This window comes from Poecilia latipinna, unplaced genomic scaffold (genome assembly GCF_001443285.1).
Source record: "Poecilia latipinna isolate Pla-1442-1.1 unplaced genomic scaffold, P_latipinna-1.0 Scaffold423, whole genome shotgun sequence".
Lineage (NCBI taxonomy): Eukaryota > Metazoa > Chordata > Actinopteri > Cyprinodontiformes > Poeciliidae > Poecilia > Poecilia latipinna.
This window is the reverse complement of record NW_015113039.1, coordinates 136,395-155,892: the sequence shown is the minus strand read 5'-3', so window position 1 is coordinate 155,892 and position 19,498 is coordinate 136,395. Positions and strand designations below refer to the sequence as shown.

General features: G+C 39.7%; 1 protein-coding gene across 3 annotated transcripts in view; it reads left to right on the top strand.

The window, feature by feature from the left end:
* znf385a (zinc finger protein 385A) overlaps positions 1–19,498 on the top strand; it is a 97,251-nt gene that overhangs the window by 75,937 nt on the left and 1,816 nt on the right. For all 3 annotated transcript variants that reach the window (XM_015037897.1, XM_015037898.1, XM_015037899.1), the window contains 4 exons: positions 37–147; positions 7,761–7,935; positions 15,379–15,732; positions 19,170–19,354. In XM_015037897.1, coding sequence (XP_014893383.1) covers positions 37–147; positions 7,761–7,935; positions 15,379–15,732; positions 19,170–19,354 — 825 coding nt within the window. The remainder of the gene's footprint in view (positions 1–36; positions 148–7,760; positions 7,936–15,378; positions 15,733–19,169; positions 19,355–19,498) is intronic.

The window sequence follows — 19,498 nt, the reverse complement described above, 5'->3', positions numbered from 1 at the left end:
CCCCCCCCCACTTGTTTTTGTCTTCTCCTGTCCCAGATGGACCCCGTGCAGAAGGCTGTGATAAACCACACCTTCGGAGTGCCGCTGGTCAAGACCAAGCGGCCGGTCATCTCCTGCAACGTCTGTCAGATCCGCTTCAACTCAGAGGTAGAGGAACACAAGAGAACATCATAGAAGCCTTCTGCATGTATCCCACGTGACATAAATGGTTCTGAAAAAATGTAAATGCTTTTTACAAATCGTAAGATTAAGGAGGGTGTACACTTTTACAAATTACTATGAAAATTCACGGTCCTTATCTGGTTTGCTTAATTAGGTAAATAAAACATAAAATATACAATTAAGCCTTCATTTTTTCTTACCTTTGGCACATTTAGATGTAAAAGGACCTTCTTTCAACAAAGACATCTGTCTCTAATAAGTAATGAGACAGGCATCTGTCAGGAGTTATCACTATTTTATAAAAAAAAAAATTGTATGTCAATAAATATTTTTGCACTATTCCATAAGCAATGGAACAATCTTCACTGTGTTACATTAGTAAAACCCAGTTTTTTTTTTTTTTTTACTCGTTTCCACTATAATTTTTACATCTTTGGTGATGATCTACAAGTATTTCATACTTCCTTGCCATCACCCTAATATCTAGCTCACTCTACAGATTATTAGATTCAGGTCAGTATTCTGGGAAAACTGCTGCAAAACTTTAATATTACTTCCAGTCAGAAGGAGCATGTTAGTAATCTTAAAATATTCATTTTAAATCTAAATCTGCAAGCACGTTAATGGTATGAGTAAATATGAGCTTACCTGTAGAAAGAATCTTACTATTTTTAAAATATTTGTGAAATGTTTTAGTGCAGTCTTAATCAAGCCAGGCACTTACCTCACTTAACAGAATATTAAACTGTTAAATAGTAATAAACAGCATTTAGGAATGAGACAAATTACCCAACCATCCAAATCACAGAGAACATGATGAATTTGAGTTACTGTTGCGGTTCTACAGCCTACCAAACGGAGCTTAATGTTTGGAAAATCAGTTATGACACACTGCAACACGTCTCATATTGCGTTGTGAAAGAATTTGCACCTTTTATGTTTGTGCTATAGAGTATTGTTTTCTCCACATGTCTCCCATTGGGATATGCTGGACAGCTCTCTGTCTCATTACGCCGACCCACATAGCAGACAGTGGAGCAGAGGATGTTGTGCATTTCTCTGGTCAATGTTTTGGCTCATTTGACCTCGCTGGAATTTATTTCAAGACGGCATGGAGTTAGCAGAAGCACCAATCACTGCGGCTTAAAGCACGACGGCATAAACAGCAGGAAGTTTGACTGAGCTCTAAAACATGTCGGGGACAGTTCACATAAACATTACAGACCTCACACCCCCATCACCAACCTGCATATGTGACTGCCAACTGATGAATGAAGCCAAAACTAGAGGTGTGGCATGAATAGTGATGCTAAACCATCTGCTTTTTTATTTTTTATTTTTGTCATGTGGATAATGAGGATGGAAACATGACAACATCGGTGCAAAAATATCATGTTCACACTGTATAATTTAGGTGTGATTCTACTGATTCTGTCGGGGAGAATTGAGGACCCTGCTGTCCAGCCGTGCACAGTACATAACATTTAGGAGTGGACCGCTGCTATATATACACTGCACATCTACAATCATGGTTTCAGTGTGGTTAGGCAGCAGCAGGGCTGTAATCTTCTCTTTGTAGACTTCTCTTGTTTCCTCACAGGCAACAGGAAGCAGTCAGACATGTTTACGTAAGAAATACTTTGAGACCTGCTTGCTGGAGATCACGTGCTGGGGGCCCTTTAGTTTAGAAGTTATGGTAGATGTTGCTATGGATATAAATCTGTAAAGAAGAGGCATTAACGCAGCTGCAAAACTCACAAGTGTGACTGCTTTAAAGTTGGTATAATCCAACTTACTAATCAGGCAGCAGAAACTTACACAAGAAACGATGGAAATCATACTCCCTTCTGTTCATGTCTTTAATAATTTTATTTTTGAGTTCTCATGTCATAATGCTTAAGAGATCTTTACAAGAAACTACAATGAAATGTGATTGATTCCTACATGATTTATGATTGGCTCTTTAAAATCAGTCCTGTCCAAATTGGTTCACTTTCTGACCCACTTCCACTCAATTTTCATTTATGTAACATCTGGAAACATAGCAGGGTTCTCAACACATAGCCTAGGGGGTTTTCTGTAGCTATACGGAATACAAGTGAACTTCACTGTAGAACATAATGTGAGATAAAAACAGGAGTAGACACTTCAGACCATCTTAATTTGTGTTCATTGTCCATTCTCTGTTCTGAAGGCAAACGCCAACTGGGACTTCTGTGGATCACATGCATAGAATGCGAAAGTGGTTTTGTTATAAGGGTGAAATGTTAGCCAGCAAGTCATAATTTAAAATTAATTGAAAAACTGACTGTGGTATTGAATTATATAAAGAATGTTAGTGGTTTCTTCAAAGTTATTAGGTATAGTGGGAGGACCATTTCTGCCATCTTGAATTTCAACGACCTGATGAAAATAATTATGTTTCTAATCTTTCAAAACTGACTTCAAAAGATGAACAGTCCACTAGATTTAGAGATGAGCAAACTTTAATGCAGAGCTATCATCATTAGGATTCAAACTTTTTGTAGACTAAAACAAAAATGTTGAGTAGTTTTGAGCGCTTGTTAATTGTAGGTGTCAGTCTGGCTCAATTTTAAGAGCATGTTGTGCAGGAATGCACCGACTCCTCCCTCACGCGATCATTTCAAACGTGACCAAGGATGAGAGGACAAACTGCGATTCATCTGCAAACTAACACTTTGTTACTGCGATGCTTTGTTTTCTCTCTAAGCTGGAGAAAAACAAACCTTATTGAAAAAGATTAGCTCTCTGCTCAAAATGTTTTGCTTCTGTAAAGAGCCAAATGTTACAGTAAACCTGAACTTTCAATTTCAGAACACATTTTGCCTCTACACGACCCCACGACTCCCTCACCCCCCACCTGCCATTAGCTCTTCTCTCCACTCTTCCTGTTTTTCGCTTCCTGTTTGAGCGACCTTCGCCCCGTCTTTCTGTTTTCCTCCCTCTCTCCACACTGCATTATTTACAGTGTGGAAAACCCTAAAATTGCCTGCCACTACTTCTTATAAGATGCATTCGTCAAGGGCATGCATTAGCGTCTAGCTCCGACAGCAGCTTTGCATCTTGGGAAACTGGTGGAGAGAGGGGACTTGGAGGAGAAGGACAGGAGAAGGAGATGGGAGGGGAGAGTGGGGGGTTTGCTCCCTGTTGTGTGAGCGCTGTGTGGTGGTGTGAGGTGCTAAATGCTGGGTAATGCAGAATAACCTTGGTGGCATGCTGCAATAGTGACATCACAGTCTCTGTGGAGCTGCATTGGCTGACGTCACAGTCGCTGCAGCAGAAACGGGCTGATGTACATCTTTTATATTTGTCCTTGTCTCCTCACTGCGTGTCTTCTTTTCTCATTTCTTCAACGTTTCCAAACATTTTCCCCGTCTTTGTCTTGTCCCAAGCTCAGTAGCCATACTTCATCATCTCCAGATAATCCTGTTGTTTAGACTTTATTATAATGAGCAGCAGCATTCACATATCCGGGATACATTTTTTCTGTTATTTGATTTCCATTTTAGTAAAGTTCTATGCAAGAGTGGAGTTAAATTTCTATACACTGTTTCTGCATTATATGACACTTGGATCTCTTGCAGCTGATAGGAGAGGATAAGATGGCATTTGTAAACTTCCCTATCTCCCTATATCCACTTTTTCCTCTGAGTCATCACTTCTTTCTTTCCAGCCTCCATAACTTTTTCCACCTTAATCCGTGAGCTTTGCCAGAGTGCTTCAGCATGTTCATTTTGACAGGGAATAGTTAAAATCTGAATTTACAGGAAACATGTGTTCCTCAAAACAGTGCTGCAGAGGCTCAGAAGGGCAATTTTAGGATTTTGGAGGAGATTTGGTCAAAACATAAAAAGCAGTTATTTCACCTCTTAAGATTGCAGGTGTGCAGGTCTTTCCCCACCTGTAACGTGACGTGCACCTTGTTCAAATCAATTGAGGAAAAACATTAAATAATTAAAAAAACATAACCTTTCAGCTGATACTTTGTTGAACCTTTTCTTTTAGAAACAGCAGTCAGTATTTCCTCACCATTTTGTTGCAAAACCGCTCCAAGAGCATGAAATTTTAATTAACTGGTTATAAACTTTTAACAGAACTTGTGGCCTATCCCTTTAAGGTTCGTCCTGACAGTTCCCGTCTGAGATGCTGTAGCACATGAAGCTAACATAAACAACCAGACTTGGTAACATTACTCATCACCCCCTGCCTGCTTTTACCAAGCCAGGCTATCTCCACACTTGAGCCTGTTATCAGCTTGATGTCCTAAGTGTCAGTCAAAGTGTCTAAGCCTTTCAGCGCTCATCGCAGCTGTCAGCTCCTCATCGAGACCAAATCCCTCCCTGGCAACTATAAGTAATCCAGCCTCCTGAATCAATACAGACATTGTTGGGCTCTCAGGGAAAATTAACTGGTCGGACCAGCTTCCTTAAAGGCGAATCAGTTCGCTTAACGTACTTGGGGGAGTCAAATGCAGAACCAAATACATAAGCACCAAATATATCAGCGAGGAGCCTGTTTGTGCTTTTCACTGAATAAGATAAGTACGGAGTAAGACACAGCAAATAGGTTTACACACATTTGACTTGTGCGTTATTAGACTACGTGTTGTAGTTTGTGCGCCTTCTGAGGTGATTTCTGTTTTGTTTTACTGTCACCATGTTGTATATTTAGGCTTTAGGTGACATCTCTCTGCACATAAACCGCATCCCACCCAGCATGTTGTTCCTGACTCACATACCTCTGTATAGTAACACTGTGGCTAGAGACAGACGGTCTTAATGTCTGTGTAATCTCCGGACAATTGACTCTGTGAACAAACACATTAGCTGCTACGTAGTCTGTCATCAAGAGATCATCTTTACTAGCTTCTGGAAATGATCTATGTGCCATTTTTTTCAAGCCGGGATTTACGGTTGAAGTATATTAAGATAACATGACATTGCGAAATTATTGTTTAATATTGTGACGATGATATTTATTTTGTTTTCCTTTGTCAGGTCCTTCATCCTTTTGTCACTAAAACCAGTTTCAGGTTTGAGCATAAAAGGTAGTGAATGTGGAAAGATTTACACTATTTTGACAAAAACACTGATTCACTGATTGAATGAATTCAGCCCAGATCTTAAGCTCATACAACTTTTGAGATTAATTGGAGCATAAAGAGTAAACCAGGTCTTCTCATCCAACATCAGTGTCTGATCTCACAAATTATACTACTGGAAGGATGGTAAAAATATGCATAATCTCAATCCTAAATCTTGTGTAAATGTATACCAGAAATAGAAAAATAGTAAATTTAAGATTGATCAATAGGTGGGACATGATTCTAAAACATAGCAATTCAAATCATCTGTAAAGTGAAGTCCGACAAAATTTAACCCCCCAAAACTTTAAAGTAGGGTTTCAAATATGTTATAATCTCTAATCAAAGTGCATCCAGGCAGGTTCTGTGCTAGGAGTAATTATAAACCCCATCATAAACAAACATGTGATGGCTACCTGCACACCACAGCAAAACAAAGATCAATCAAGAGGTAGTTAAATTAATATCTTATTTTCTTTCATTCATTAAACAAGTCGCCCAACCTGAAAAAGTAAGTAGCTCTTACAGTAAGAAAAAGCTCTTGTTTATTGGCTTGGTTCATAAAGTGCATCTAGATGGTTGCAAGAAAACCTAACAATAACAATACCGCTTAAAGAGCCAGAGATGAAGCACATTTTCCCTGGCCAGCATGTTTTCTTTCTCTGTGTAAGTACTACTCGGTACAATCTCGTCCGCTACAGCAAGTCCTTTGTTGTTTGCATTCCAAATACGTCTTAAACTATGTGGCAGGTTTAATAAAAACATCTGCCACCATGTCTGCTGTTGGACATTACTCAGTGGCATTCTTGCCAAAGAAAACGTCCAGAACAAATTAAATAAAACGTACAGTTGATATGTTTACATTTCATACTGTATACTGAGTTCTTTAATGAAGTGTTCCTTCTTTCCGTCCTTTCAACAACTGTATGAAACACAAACTCTCCTGTGTAGTCGCTGCCGGCTGGGAATTCTGCTCCCCATACTGGTAAAACTAAACCTCGCTGTTATTGAGTTTGCATTCCAACCTCATGGCCTCTCTCTCTGAATCTGTTGTTTTTGTCACTTATTCAATTGTACTTTTTTTTCCCTTCTTCTTTTCAGCAGTCTTCAGCTCTGACATCAGAGCTCTAGCTCCGCTCTGACTGACACGCATCTTTTCCTGTTGAAATTATCATCAGTCCTCTCTCAATCCATCAGAATCTAACATTAAACAAACGCTCCAGCTGCGAACTCACCGGCCTGCGTTTTAGGGAACTAACTGCAACGTGGTGAGCCGTTTCATCATAAGCAGCGCAGATCCTCTCATCACACTTTGAGTCATGCTTTCTCTGGACCTGTCTGTCTGCGCAGCACACTGATCCTGATCCTTTCATCTTTGAAATATCAGGTCTGCTTTACTACATACGGGCTGCTCAACATGTGTGCTAGAACATCTGTAAATTATTGCAGCAATCTTTACGCAGTATGTCCACAGATCTCTGTCTGTCTGCCAACAGACACCTTACCATTTCAAAGTTCTGTTTGTTTCTGACGGGCTCAGAGAGGTGCTAATGTGTCGTGCCTTTGAGCGTTTCTGCACAGCAGTGACAGAAACACTGAACTTGGCGCTGTTGTCTGACGTAATCCCCACAGAAGTAGCGGCAACTATAACTTTTTAACTTTTCAAATGCGAACAAATATAAAACTTCAGCTGTCTCCAGCAAGTAACATTCTTCCCCATTCTTCTGGCTCTACAAAGCTATTCAAGTCAGTTGCAAGCAATATACATATGTGTATAACAGAATATAGTAGAAATATTGCAGAAATAATATGACAGGATCATTTCCTAAAATGTTTTTTTCACATTGAAAAAATACAAAACAAAACAAAAAGAAAAACGACAGTTGCTTTTTTCAGTTATTGTGGAGGCAGTGCAGGTGCACATTACTTTTTCAAATTACCAAAACACTTCCATCAAGACTGGTTCCAGGTGTTAAAACTGATTAGAAACAGATCAGTGCCTTTGAGCTTTCTACTACACCTCCTCCTCTAACAGTGAGAGACCTTACACCTCTTGCTGTTACGCTAATGAACTCTAAATGACGCAGCATTCAAATGTTGTTCTCATTCTCTTCTAGAAAAACACCATTGTGAAGCCGACGATCTCTTTTCCCCTCATTTAGGTTAAATAAATAAAACTCTGCTGTTCTATGTTTTATGTTCAAATTAAAAATTCATACCCATTCATCAAAACGTTGTGGTGATAAATTCTATCCGTATTTACATATAATCAACGTGTCATTGCATCATTTTATCTTATCGTCCTTTAGTCTACCTCCTCCTGAAGCCTCCTGTCTGCCTATTGACTTCTAAATAGATTAGTTAACATACTAGCGTACGGCCATGGTTTCACCAGCAGGCATGACAGAGGATATAATCCTACCTTTACTCAACTTGTTGTTGGTGGTGGTGTATTCTTTCAACATACAAACTTGCATTCCTTGTCGTCTCTCAGAGCCAGGCGGAGGCCCATTACAAGGGGAACCGCCATGCCAGGAGAGTCAAAGGCATTGAAACGTCCAAGAGTCGCCCCCAGGAGGGGGACAAGCCTCACGCCCTGACCCAGACCTCATCCCCGTCTCCACCTGGAGCCCCTGGCATTTCCCAGGATTGTGATCCTGGCAAAGCAGGTGAGAGAGCAGAAGATGTAGAAAGAGCCTGTGTGTGATCCTCTAATTGCAAACATAGTCAACTTGTTCCACACAGGAATGTTCGGGGATTGGTGTTCATGTTATACATGATGGGAAATATGCTGGAATAACAAATTATTTTAATCGCTGTGGCTTTGCAGTAACTTGCTCTGAGGAAAAAAAAAAAAAAAACAAACAAAAAAAAGTTCTTTGTGTGGTTGCATTTGGCTGCAGAAACTCCACCTCACGAAGCCTGCTAACAGATTATTATACAGTAAAATATTTTTCTGATTCACAGCTAAAACCAGTTTCAGTAAATCACACTGAGCGTGAGAGTCAAGCCAACAAATTATTATAAATATACAGCTGCCTGGATTCACACCACTAGGATGCTTTCCTCACCTTTTGTCACATTCCAACCACAGACGTCAATGTATTTAATTGGCTCTTCATGCACAAGGTAGTTTTATAACTTTGTAGTGGTTGGAAACTGATACATGGTTTTCAATTATTGTTTAACAAAAAATCTATACCTAAAAAGCATTTGTGATCACACCTTTTACTCTCATACCCCCTAAATTAAAACCTGTAATCATCGACTTAGTGAACAGAGTCCAACTGAGTGGGCGTTTATTTCCACAACACAAACTTTATTCATGTTTACAGACACTCTGCATTCAGTCAGACTGAGTTGAGGCTCAGAATGGCAGCAATTTCAGACCTAGTAGATAAACCCCAGTTATGACTCCAGTGAAGACACATCGCATGGTTTTCCTTCCACTGCAAAATTACCCAGTACTTTTACATAAAATCCCAATAAAATACATTGAAGTCGTTAGACATGACATGACAATATGTGGAAAGGTCGAATGGGGGAGTGATTACTTTTTCACGCACGGTGGTGTACCACTCCTAAATGACCTTCTGGAAGGTACTATGCAATTTGTAGCTGAATCAGAATAGAACATGGCGTATTAGTTTAAACATGGTGGTAATAGGTGCTAATACTGATTGATTATAAATAAAGATGAGACTGTCCTTTATGGCACAGAGTCATAAAGGACAGTGACAGCAGCTGATCTGACTTTAATGAGACTTTATTTACTTTTGGCCAGATGATTAATGGTGAGGAGGGACAGTGCGAGCTCATTTCTTAGCAGAACATTTCTAGCTTTACCCCTGCTGTCTTAGTCTTAGCTCTCCTTCCCTTCTTATTTCAAGCGATAATTCGCAGTACTGTCTGCATTTAGCCCGTCTTCTTTTGTGTTGTCGAGCTTTCCGTTCTGTCTGTGTCGCAGAAGGTTTGGATCAAACACCAGGCGTTGAATAGACCTGCCACGTTTCACTGACATTTACAAAGGTTTCTGTAGCTGACTGTTTACAAGACATTTTCAGGGTACCGATGTGGGACCTCAGTGCAAACATTCAAATGAAAAAAAGGGGGGGGGAAAAAAAAAAAAAGAAAATAAACTCCTGTTTGATAAAGACCACCAGAGCAAACATCTTAGCATTTCCCTGCCTTTGCCTTGGTACATTTTTTATTGTAGCTGGTCCCAGAAAAATTGTAGCTCCTGTTCTTTTTAGTCTTTTTTTCCCCCTCGGGGATTTATGGGATCAACCCCCTAAATCAGTCCCCATTACTGATATTTCTGAGACAAGAACCAACTGAACGAGAGGCCTGCCATGATGGAGATCCGAAAGTAGAAACATGTGAAAGAATGCCTTTTTCCATCCAAGCCTTTTTCTCGTGACCCTGGAACCTTGCCTCTTCCCGATCTTGCAGCATGCATGCTGGGTTGTGTGTATGTGTGTGTGTGTGTGTGTGTGTGTCTTCAGATTGATCTTCAGCTCAGTGGTGGCTAGACAGATTTCTGGGAGCATGCAGCTGTGCACTTCCTCAACTGGGAAAGCATTGTCTGGGGACAGACATTGTGATGTGGGACGTGGAGCCCGCTCTGGGACAGACACAGGAGGTTATAGCCATAAAGTTGTGTAAACATAAATAAACAATACGGTCAAGCAAAAATATTCAGATGGAAGAGTAAAGTTCCCACAGAGGCTTAACTGCCTTTGTTTTTTGCCCTGATTTTTTTTTTTTTTTTTGGTGTGGAAGATCTTTCTGCTTATATCTGTTTGACTTTAGAGAGAAACAGATGTAAAGCAGTAGCGGCCTGGGCTACCATGTCTACACCGACCTTCGTTTTGTGTGTGCCATCGTTTTTCATTAATACATCAAACGCAGTCAGAAGTGACGACCGCGAACATGACATTTGGGGACCTTGCTGAGGGCTGAAGCTGTGAGAGGTTATGATCTGAATCCTGTCGCCCGCTCAACAGTACAGTTCACAGAGGGAGTTTTACATCCCTCAGAGGCTTTGTGGTTGTTGTTGTCCCTAAAGAGGAGGCCCTTGGCTTTGAGGGATTTGGACATGGTGAGAAGAGGTTTTGGCGAGGCCTGCAGTAGAGAGCATGGCAGCTGTTACACTACTGGAGAGAAACTCGCCCCCTTCCTCCTTCGCCTTTCCTCTTTATCATTCTACAGTCTGACACTCCTACTTTAATGACGGACCACAGTAAAACCACCCTCATATTACAGCACACAAACACTCACACACACCCAAGGTCAGTTAAACAGATGACTTTCATGTGATGGCTTGGGTTGCACAGCGGGGACCTGACGGTAGAATTGGGTTACGCAGAGCTGATAGTCTTTCATGCTCCGTTTGTTGAGCCAAAGTCCGTTTATACACGTTTCGTTTCAGCAGGAGTTTCTTGGGTCAAATCTGTCTGAAACAGTTGCACCTAATAAAACAAGATGCACGTTAGTTGCTAGCTGGAATGTCTCGTTGCATGACTCAGAGTTCAAATTAAGAGCAAACTGGGAAAATGCATTATGGATGCAAGTCTAGCATTGGGTTCCGTTCATCTTTAATAATTAATAATGGTTGCAGAATCCACAGTCACCTGCTAGACAGGTTTATTTGCACTGCATGTGTATTAATAGATCCTGCAATCTTTCTCATTTTCTTCATGATGTAATCATAAACTTTAATGCATTTATTTGAGGTTTTAATAAACAGGTCAGTACAAAGCAGTGCATAGTTTGTAAGGGGAAAGTAAAGTAAAATACTGTTTTGTTGATTTAAACTTTAAAAAATCTGAAACGTGTGCAATGCATTTATATTTATTTACCCCCTGTAGCTGTAACACTGATGTTTGCTTCAGCTGCTACTCTAAACATGGATTTCAATAAAGAGGAATGGCCTTTGACTGGACCATTCTGACACATAAATGTACTTTTATCTGAACCATCCAACTATTAGACTGGCTTTATGTTTATGATGACTAGTTTGCTGGAAGTTTCAAGCATTTTGCAGCTTCAATCATGTTCCCTGCCAATAACTCTATGTACTGGCAGGCAGGTAATGTTTTGCATGCAGGCCAGAAAGTTTAAATTCGCTCATCTGACCTGCATGATTCTTCCACCACTAACTTTAAAGATGGCGACGGTGCAGTCAGCTGCAGAGCATTTGGATCGACATCAAAAAGCTCAATTCTGATGCTATTTAACTCATTCTTTTACGCTTACATAAAGGAAGTGTAAAAGCCATGCCGGCTTGTTTTCCAAGCCGGCATGGCTTGTGAAAAACTGCAAACAACTTCTCATTGCTTGCTTCTCGCCACCCTATAAATGTCAGCGAGAGCTGTTCTGTTGACAAAGTCTTCGATCTTGGCTCTCGGTCTCTGTAGCTTCTTTAGCGTCAACGTGAGGCTCTTGGCTGCTTATTTTTGATTAATGCTCTGCTTGCCTGGTCTCAGTTTCTGTTGACGGATCATGACTTTGGAGGTTTGGTGTTGTGTTATAAAGATGGAGCGAGCAACGCTCTGCGACAGTTGACATGATGTTCGTAACCAAATCCTGCTCTGAACGTTTCCATATCCAACAGCTGATTGTTTACTGATGTTCTCTAGCAAACATTTGAGGCCTTCACGTAACAACTACATTTGAGATACAATCACAGAAAGTTGGACCAAATACACTAATTTGGTTATTCAGTTCAACCAACCGCACAGTATTTAATTTTTCACAAAAAAATCCCAATATTTTTAACAAATAAGAACTCTCATTAATTATGCATCACTTCTTTATGTCTCCTCTTTCCACAGGATTTATTACCACACAATTTCTCATTTAACTCTTGCAAAATATACAGAAATAAAAAATAATCAGCCCCAGTATTATTTGCAATCGTATATTTTTTTCCTCAACATTTCTTGTAGCTCAGAACAGATTTTAACGCGTTCTCCGTATGCAACCTTCGTCTGTTGACAACAAATTGTTGTGTGGAATTTGTTTGCATTCGATGAGATGCTTTGGTCAACAAATCCTTTTCCCCCTGGGCCCATCCAATAAGTTGCTTTAATTTCCCGAAGTGGATTAAGGCCAGCACAGACTCACCAGGGTAAGTGTAAAGCATCTGGATTGAGTTATCTCACCCCTCATGACCTCTCCCCCAATAATAGGAACTTCCTATGCTTGGCCATGAGGGAGCTGCTTTGTAAATGATTAAGTAGACTGACAGAACATCCACAGTTGTAGGAGAATCGGATAACTCTGGCACAAAGATTGTGCAAAAGAAAAAAAAAAATACATTCCTTATGGGGGTTAATATCAATATATCAAACAAAACGGTTTTAACTTCACATAATATATGATGATTTTATATAATTTAATGAAAATTGTTCTTTGATTGCTTTAACTGTTGCAGAATGATTTTTTTTTTTTGCCCTCAGTGTTGAAAAGCTTGAAAGTGAAGTTGTTTTATTGTAAATATTAATACAGGCCCTGCAGGGTGTATCTAATTAGTGCATGAGGAGAAACAGAGAGATGTCTGTCTGCAATCTCAGACTGGGATTCTAAAATTATTTCTAACTACTTGGCAACACACTCATGTTTTTTCCTGACTGATTATGAACCAAAACATATGTTGTGCAGGGCTTGCATGTTTTCTAAAACAACTATTAATACCGAATTTCTTAATAGACTTCTCAATGTCGCATGAGAAGCCAAAGCAGAAAATACATATATATTTTTTAAATTCCTTTTGAATGCACATATGTTGAACAAATGTTCGTTGCAGTGCTGCAACTGGAAACCAGTATGGAATAAAGGAATTTTGATTTTGGGAAGCAGTGGACAGGAACAAACTTACAAGAGCTTGACCGAAACCGGCTGAAAGGGGAGCACTAACCAAAAGGCACCAATTACAATATAATCACATAAGCCTACAGATGAAATAAACATATCATCTATCATTGTGGTATTTCTGTCACAAAAGGCAATGCTGTATGAGAACACATAGATGTGAATTAGGCATTTCAAGCAAACAAAGCCTACTTTCCAGAAATGCTGTACAACGCTCCTTTAGCTTTACATGCAAGAGAGGCTTTCTGGTGCCGATCATCAGATTGGTTTCTGTAGAGTTTGGGTACGGGCCACACAGTCTCTGCTTTTGAGAGTGTATGAATACCCCACCCAAATGCAGGGGGGGGGATATTTTTTTCAGCACTCTCTATTTAGTGAATACCGATGGTCTTGATTGTGGGTGTAGCTGACCAGAAACACATGTGTGGAAATGTATACAGCTATTTTGCTTACTGGCGTCCCTGGTAAAAATGCCTTCAAATACATTAACCTGCTTTTGCAGCTCTTTAATCTGACATTTATGCTTTCAGTGAAACCCTTAATTTAAGTGCTTTTATTCAACGAGGGAAAAGGATTTAATCTTAAGAAATCGTAGTTGTATAATATCACCATTGTCACAGTCACTTGGCACCTGGTTGGAGCTGACATTGAGAAGGATATATGACCATTCATCTTTGCTTTTTCTCAAGAGCTCTTGACCTTTGTTGTTTTCTCTTTTCTTCAGCTCACCCCACAGGTTTTCCTTGATTTTAGGTCTGGTAGAAGGTGTAGTTTGTGTCAGGTGAAGCATTTATAAGTTGACTTGACCAGATGTTTTGGATCATCGTCCCAATAAAGACCACAGTGGTGACCCATTTTCAATTTTCCACAGTCAAGGTTATGTCATAGAATTAGAAGTTCCTGGACAGTCTTTAAATAATACAGAAAGCCCAGATAATGACATTGTTGCTTTGCAAAGCTTCTAATTAATTCTCAACATTTAGGTTAAATGCTTTATTAACTTGAAAACAAATAGCAATATTCAAATATAATTGAGCATATAATTGAGCATGCTCAAATTCAATTCTAAATTTTCAGTATAAGAGCATGGATCCAATGCAGGATTTTATTTTAAGGATTTTTATGCATCATAGCTAAGAGTGGGGGGGGGGCACTGTATATGGTAACTGATTAAAAACAAGACAGAAGTGTAGATTCACACAGGGAGAGGCAGTTTTTATGGGGGGCAGTATGCCCCAGGATGTCAATAAATAAGGGGTTATTTAATAATAAGGGGTATTTAAAGCTCATCTTAAAACCCATCTATTTTACTAGAAAATGCTGCTCTGAAAACAGATGCATTAAAAAGGAATCTGAGATTTATGAAGCCTTTATATTACTAGTGAACACGCAAAAACTTTAATTTTGTATTATTTTAGAGTTCATCCCCCTCTTACCCCCCCATATACTGGCAGGAGTCCACAAACTTCAACATACAGACTGGTCAAAAGCCTGGATGGTGCATAAGGAAGATGTTGCACCAGGGCACCGTTTCTGCAGGAACCACCACTGCACACACAGGCAAAGATAAAGCATGAACTAAAATGACATCAGGCTTATAAAGCGCTTTTAGGACCCTCAAAAGACGTGTTACAATGACATCAGTCATTCCCATTCATGATGACCAGCTACTGGATTGTATCCACAGCTGCCCTGCGGCAGTCTGACAGGAGCAAACTGGCTCCTATACTGGCGCCACTGTTTAATAAAACGCTTCTGGAATTTATGAACTTGAATCATCACTGTTTTAACCAAATCTTTTAAAAATAATAATAACAGGTGCTTTGGCAGAAGCAGAAACACACTGTGGTCTGTGCTTCCTATTTGTCTCTTTGGTAAATGTTAACACAGCCAGATCACATCAAGGAACGATGAAGCCCTCAGATATGTTGGATGCACATTCCTCCCTTTACACACAGCATTCTGGTATTTCCTTCACTGTATAACTTTAATTAAAAGGCCTTTTCCAAACCCATTATAAATTACAGCGTAGTAAATTTAAAAAAAACAGGTTGCAAAAAGCTTTTTGTTGGTTGGTTTGATCTACGGAGCGAACCTCAACTGCCATATTCAACAGGGAGTGGCTGATGGTATGGTTACATTTAATAAAATTATATTTTGTTTCAACTACTCTGTTGGCTCTATAAAATTGGGTATTTGACTCTTTTTTTTAATCATTTTCTCTTTCATTTACCCAGATGATACACGACCTCTGTCGCAGTTAAGCGAGCCCCTTCTGGCTTCAGGGCCCCTTCCCTCACTACCCAATCCACCCACCCCGCCCATGGATTCCCCCCTGACGTCAGTGTGCCCACTTCTTCCAACTCAGACTCTCCCCTTGGTCCCCCCGGCCAGCTCCTCCCCCGGCTGCGGCAGCGCCAGCTCAGACCAGCCCGGGTCTGGACCACCAGCTTCAGGAGTGTCAGCCGCTCCAGCTTCCAGCAGCCCGTCCAACCCGGAGACGGAGGAAGACAAGGCCAAAAAGCTGCTGTACTGCTCACTGTGCAAGGTGGCTGTCAATTCACTCTCACAGCTTGAAGCCCACAACAAAGGTGGGTAATGGCTGCATTCTGAATAAAATGAAAACCCCAAAGCATGCTTAATGTGTGCAGACAGAGAGCAGTTCAGATGAAAGTTGATAGAAATTCAAATGTTGCAACTTCGTAAGTTTAATGAGTCTCTTGGATTCTTCTAAAGTACTTGTTTCTTTGTTTTCTTAACATATAGAATTCATCAAGAAATGCAAATATGTTCACAGGCAATTTTATGATTTTCTTAACTTTGAAATCTGCACATAGAAACCTACAAGCAGTTGTAAATCAGAGATGCAGCATTCAAAATATTTTTTGTAGCCTTTTTGCCTTTGAATCTTTATATAATCCACACTGTAAACTGCTGGTGTTGGAGAGAAATCCCTATGAGGGTTTTGCTAGTACTGCAAAGCCATTAGCCTCTCATGGGATTCTTTAAGTGGCTAGCATTACTTACACCACAATCTATATCTGTAGAGAACATGTGGCTCCTAACTTAACTCAAAAATTCCCAAAAAACCTGTTTTCAACTCTAGCATGTTTTGACGATAAAACACAGGAGCTTTGCTGTCCTACTTCTAGACTTCCTGTTACTTTCTGAAAACCTGCGCTCTCTTGCAGACTGAATTACCTGCTAACATTATGGAAAGTAAAGGTTTCATCAAAACAGCTTCCAGATACCTGCATGCCTTTTGACTTAATTTTTAAACACTTCACTAATGTTGCAAAATCATTTGCCCAGGTTTTGTTCCTTCAGTTCTAACGTCAAAACTCAGGAGTGTTTCCATTGTTTCTGTGATCTGTTAACACTTTTTCATGATGTGTTAACTGATTTGGGAAATAGTTGGATTTTTGAGTTTCTATCTGTCCACTCACCAATTAGAATTGATTGGGCTAAAAATCAATCAGTTCCTATCAACAGCTGATTTCTATGTGGATCTTAAAGCTTTAAATGAAGGGTTGACGTGACACAACAGAGCACACTAAGAACTGCACTGATCAGCAGATAAATGATCTGTTTGACACTGACATTCCTGGCCCATGTAACTGAGAACTTCTTTCTAGGTTTCAAGAGTTGTCTCAAAGTGTTTAACCTTGTGTTCATACTCAACAGAAAGCTCACTTTCTTCTCTCACATAGGCCTGTAATGTTCGACAGAACCCCAAATCCACTGAATCAAGATCAGTTCTGCCATTTCCACCAGGTCTATTATCTATACTCTCTGAAAGTCCTCTGTCTAAACGTTTTCATGATGATGGCTGGGTTGTGTAACCGCTGCCAGAGGGATGTAAATAGGAATATACAATAGCACTGGACACATTGTACCAGACAGCTCTGAAACACGGCACATTCTTACTGTAACGATTATCCCTGAGATGCCAGTTGCTCACTTTAATCCTTCCAGACCCAACTTACAGTAAGTCTGCATGCAAGACGACTGTTTAAAAGTTTAAAAAGCATTAATACCTAATAAATTTCAATGGGCTATATTGAGATTGTATTTGATAGACAAACATGTACTGCACAATTGCTGGTGGAAGGAAATGATACTTTGTGGATTCGTATCCATCCCCCATTACTCTGATTACTCTTCTCAGTATGTGTGTGTATGGGGGGTAAAGGAGGCCAGGGGTGAAAATACACACCACACTCTTGAGACTTTTGCTTGAAAAACCACATTGTTCTCACTTCACACTTAGATAATTGTAACATTACCATGTACAAAAAAAAAAGTCAAAGCTGCCATAAATGCTCAGCACTGAATAGCAGCAAGAGACACAGTACCATAACGAATTGGCAGATTATTGATTAAACTACATCCTGCTCATCCTGGGAGATTAGGCCCAGCTTCCTCAGCCAATAAGGCCTTTTTAATGTGGGATAAGCAATAGCAAGGCGGTCACTACCACCATTATAGCACAATTTTCCTCGATTTTATTTTTCACCCCCTTTTGATTGACTCCTTTTTCATTTATCTGCAGGCCAATTTGTGTTGCATATCTCCACTAGGGCTAGTGTTTCTCATCAAAATGCAGATGCATGTTTAAAGTGAAAGAACACACAGTACTTTAATTTATTAACTCCTAATCACAGTGCTCGGTCTCAGCCTGCTGGGTATTTCTAGAGTTCAGGGCCTGGAAAACTAAAAGTTAAACCAGCTGAAAGTTGGCAGAAGGCAATATGGAAACAATTACCCTCACTCATTCTTAAAATAAAAAACTCATACATTTTCAGTTTAAAAATAAAGCATGTGTCATGCAGAGACAGATGCTTGAACCAAGTGCGTGGCTGATGGACTAACACGCAAAAATGGGGAAAAAAAAAAATTACAAAGTGATTTCATTCGAACATTTTGTTTTCATTCCAAACATTTCCTGTTTTTGATTCTTGGAGTGAAAGCCATCCACACTTGTGTTTATGAAGTGAGTCAAGCTTACAAAGACAAACGGATCTCCAGGGCCATCCTCAGTGCTCAGACCAAAATAAAACAGAGAGCACATTTTTGGCTTCGAGTAAAACTTATCAGTGCAGTTGCGTCCCTGCAGCGACGCCTCCACATTCTCCACACTCTCATAGTTTCTCCTTCCTCTGGGTGACCTTTGCTTTGTTCAAAGGGATTTAAAAATTTACTCAAATTCAATTGAAACTGTGTCAAAGTTACAGCTGATGAGGGTTGAGTGGTTTTCTTTCATTTCTGGGGAGTGTAGTATTATTTCTATTTTTAATTTAATTTTTACTTGTTTTTAATGTCTAATTCAAAAGGTCTTCTGTATTTTAACCCAATTTAGTGATTCACTTAACAGTATTAAAAGCTTATATAATCAAACACTTTCATGACGAAAATATTTAAGAAAATATCTTGGAAAGATGGACATTTTTTAACTTCCCTAGTATCTTTTCTGGGTTTTGGTTGCTTTTTGTTGTGGAAATATATATTTTTTCTTTCTCACAGCTCTAATGGTACATAATGTACTGTCGTTTCCAATGTTTAATTTTTATATTTTTAATAAGTTACTAAAGTATCAACATAAGAGGATACTTATATCTGATGTCTCACACTGACTATTTCACAGCTTTCGTCTTACTGCCACCTTGTGGACGAAAGCTTTATCAAACTGAAGAGTTCTGATTTCTGTTCCACTTTAGTGGTTATTGATTTACTGATGAAGACTCACAGTACTTCACAATATTGTCAAGTTTAATTATTTTTCTTCTATTTCATTGTTTCAGCATCTGTAATTTGAGCCGAACAGTGATGCATCACGTTTTAATTTATTTTATAGAGGAAGCAGATGATATGTAGTCATTTTGTGATAATGGAAATTTAGCTAACCTGCATTATTTTACCCTCCATGTTAAAATTTTTCTATCCAGAAGACTTTTACAGAAGGTTTATTTTATTTTATTTTTTTTTTTCCTTTTTGTTTGTTTGTTTGTGTGTGTTTATCTGCCTGCAGGCACTAAACACAAAACCATACTGGAGGCACGAAGCGGGCTTGGTCCTATTAAGGCGTACCCTCGCCTGGGTCCAAAGCCCAGTGGAGAGCAGGGAGGGGGGCCAGTGGACCCCAACACTCAGGAACGAACCTTCCACTGTGAGATTTGCAACGTGCGGGTGAACTCTGAACTGCAACTCAAACAGGTCGGTGGAAGATGTTTTGTCATCCTTCCCTTTGCGTTTGAGAAGTGTGTATTACATAGTTTTCCATACACTGAATCTAAAAAACAGATTTCCTGAATTTAAATTCGGACTTCACAACGTTGGAAAATCTTGTGGTAGTCAGTG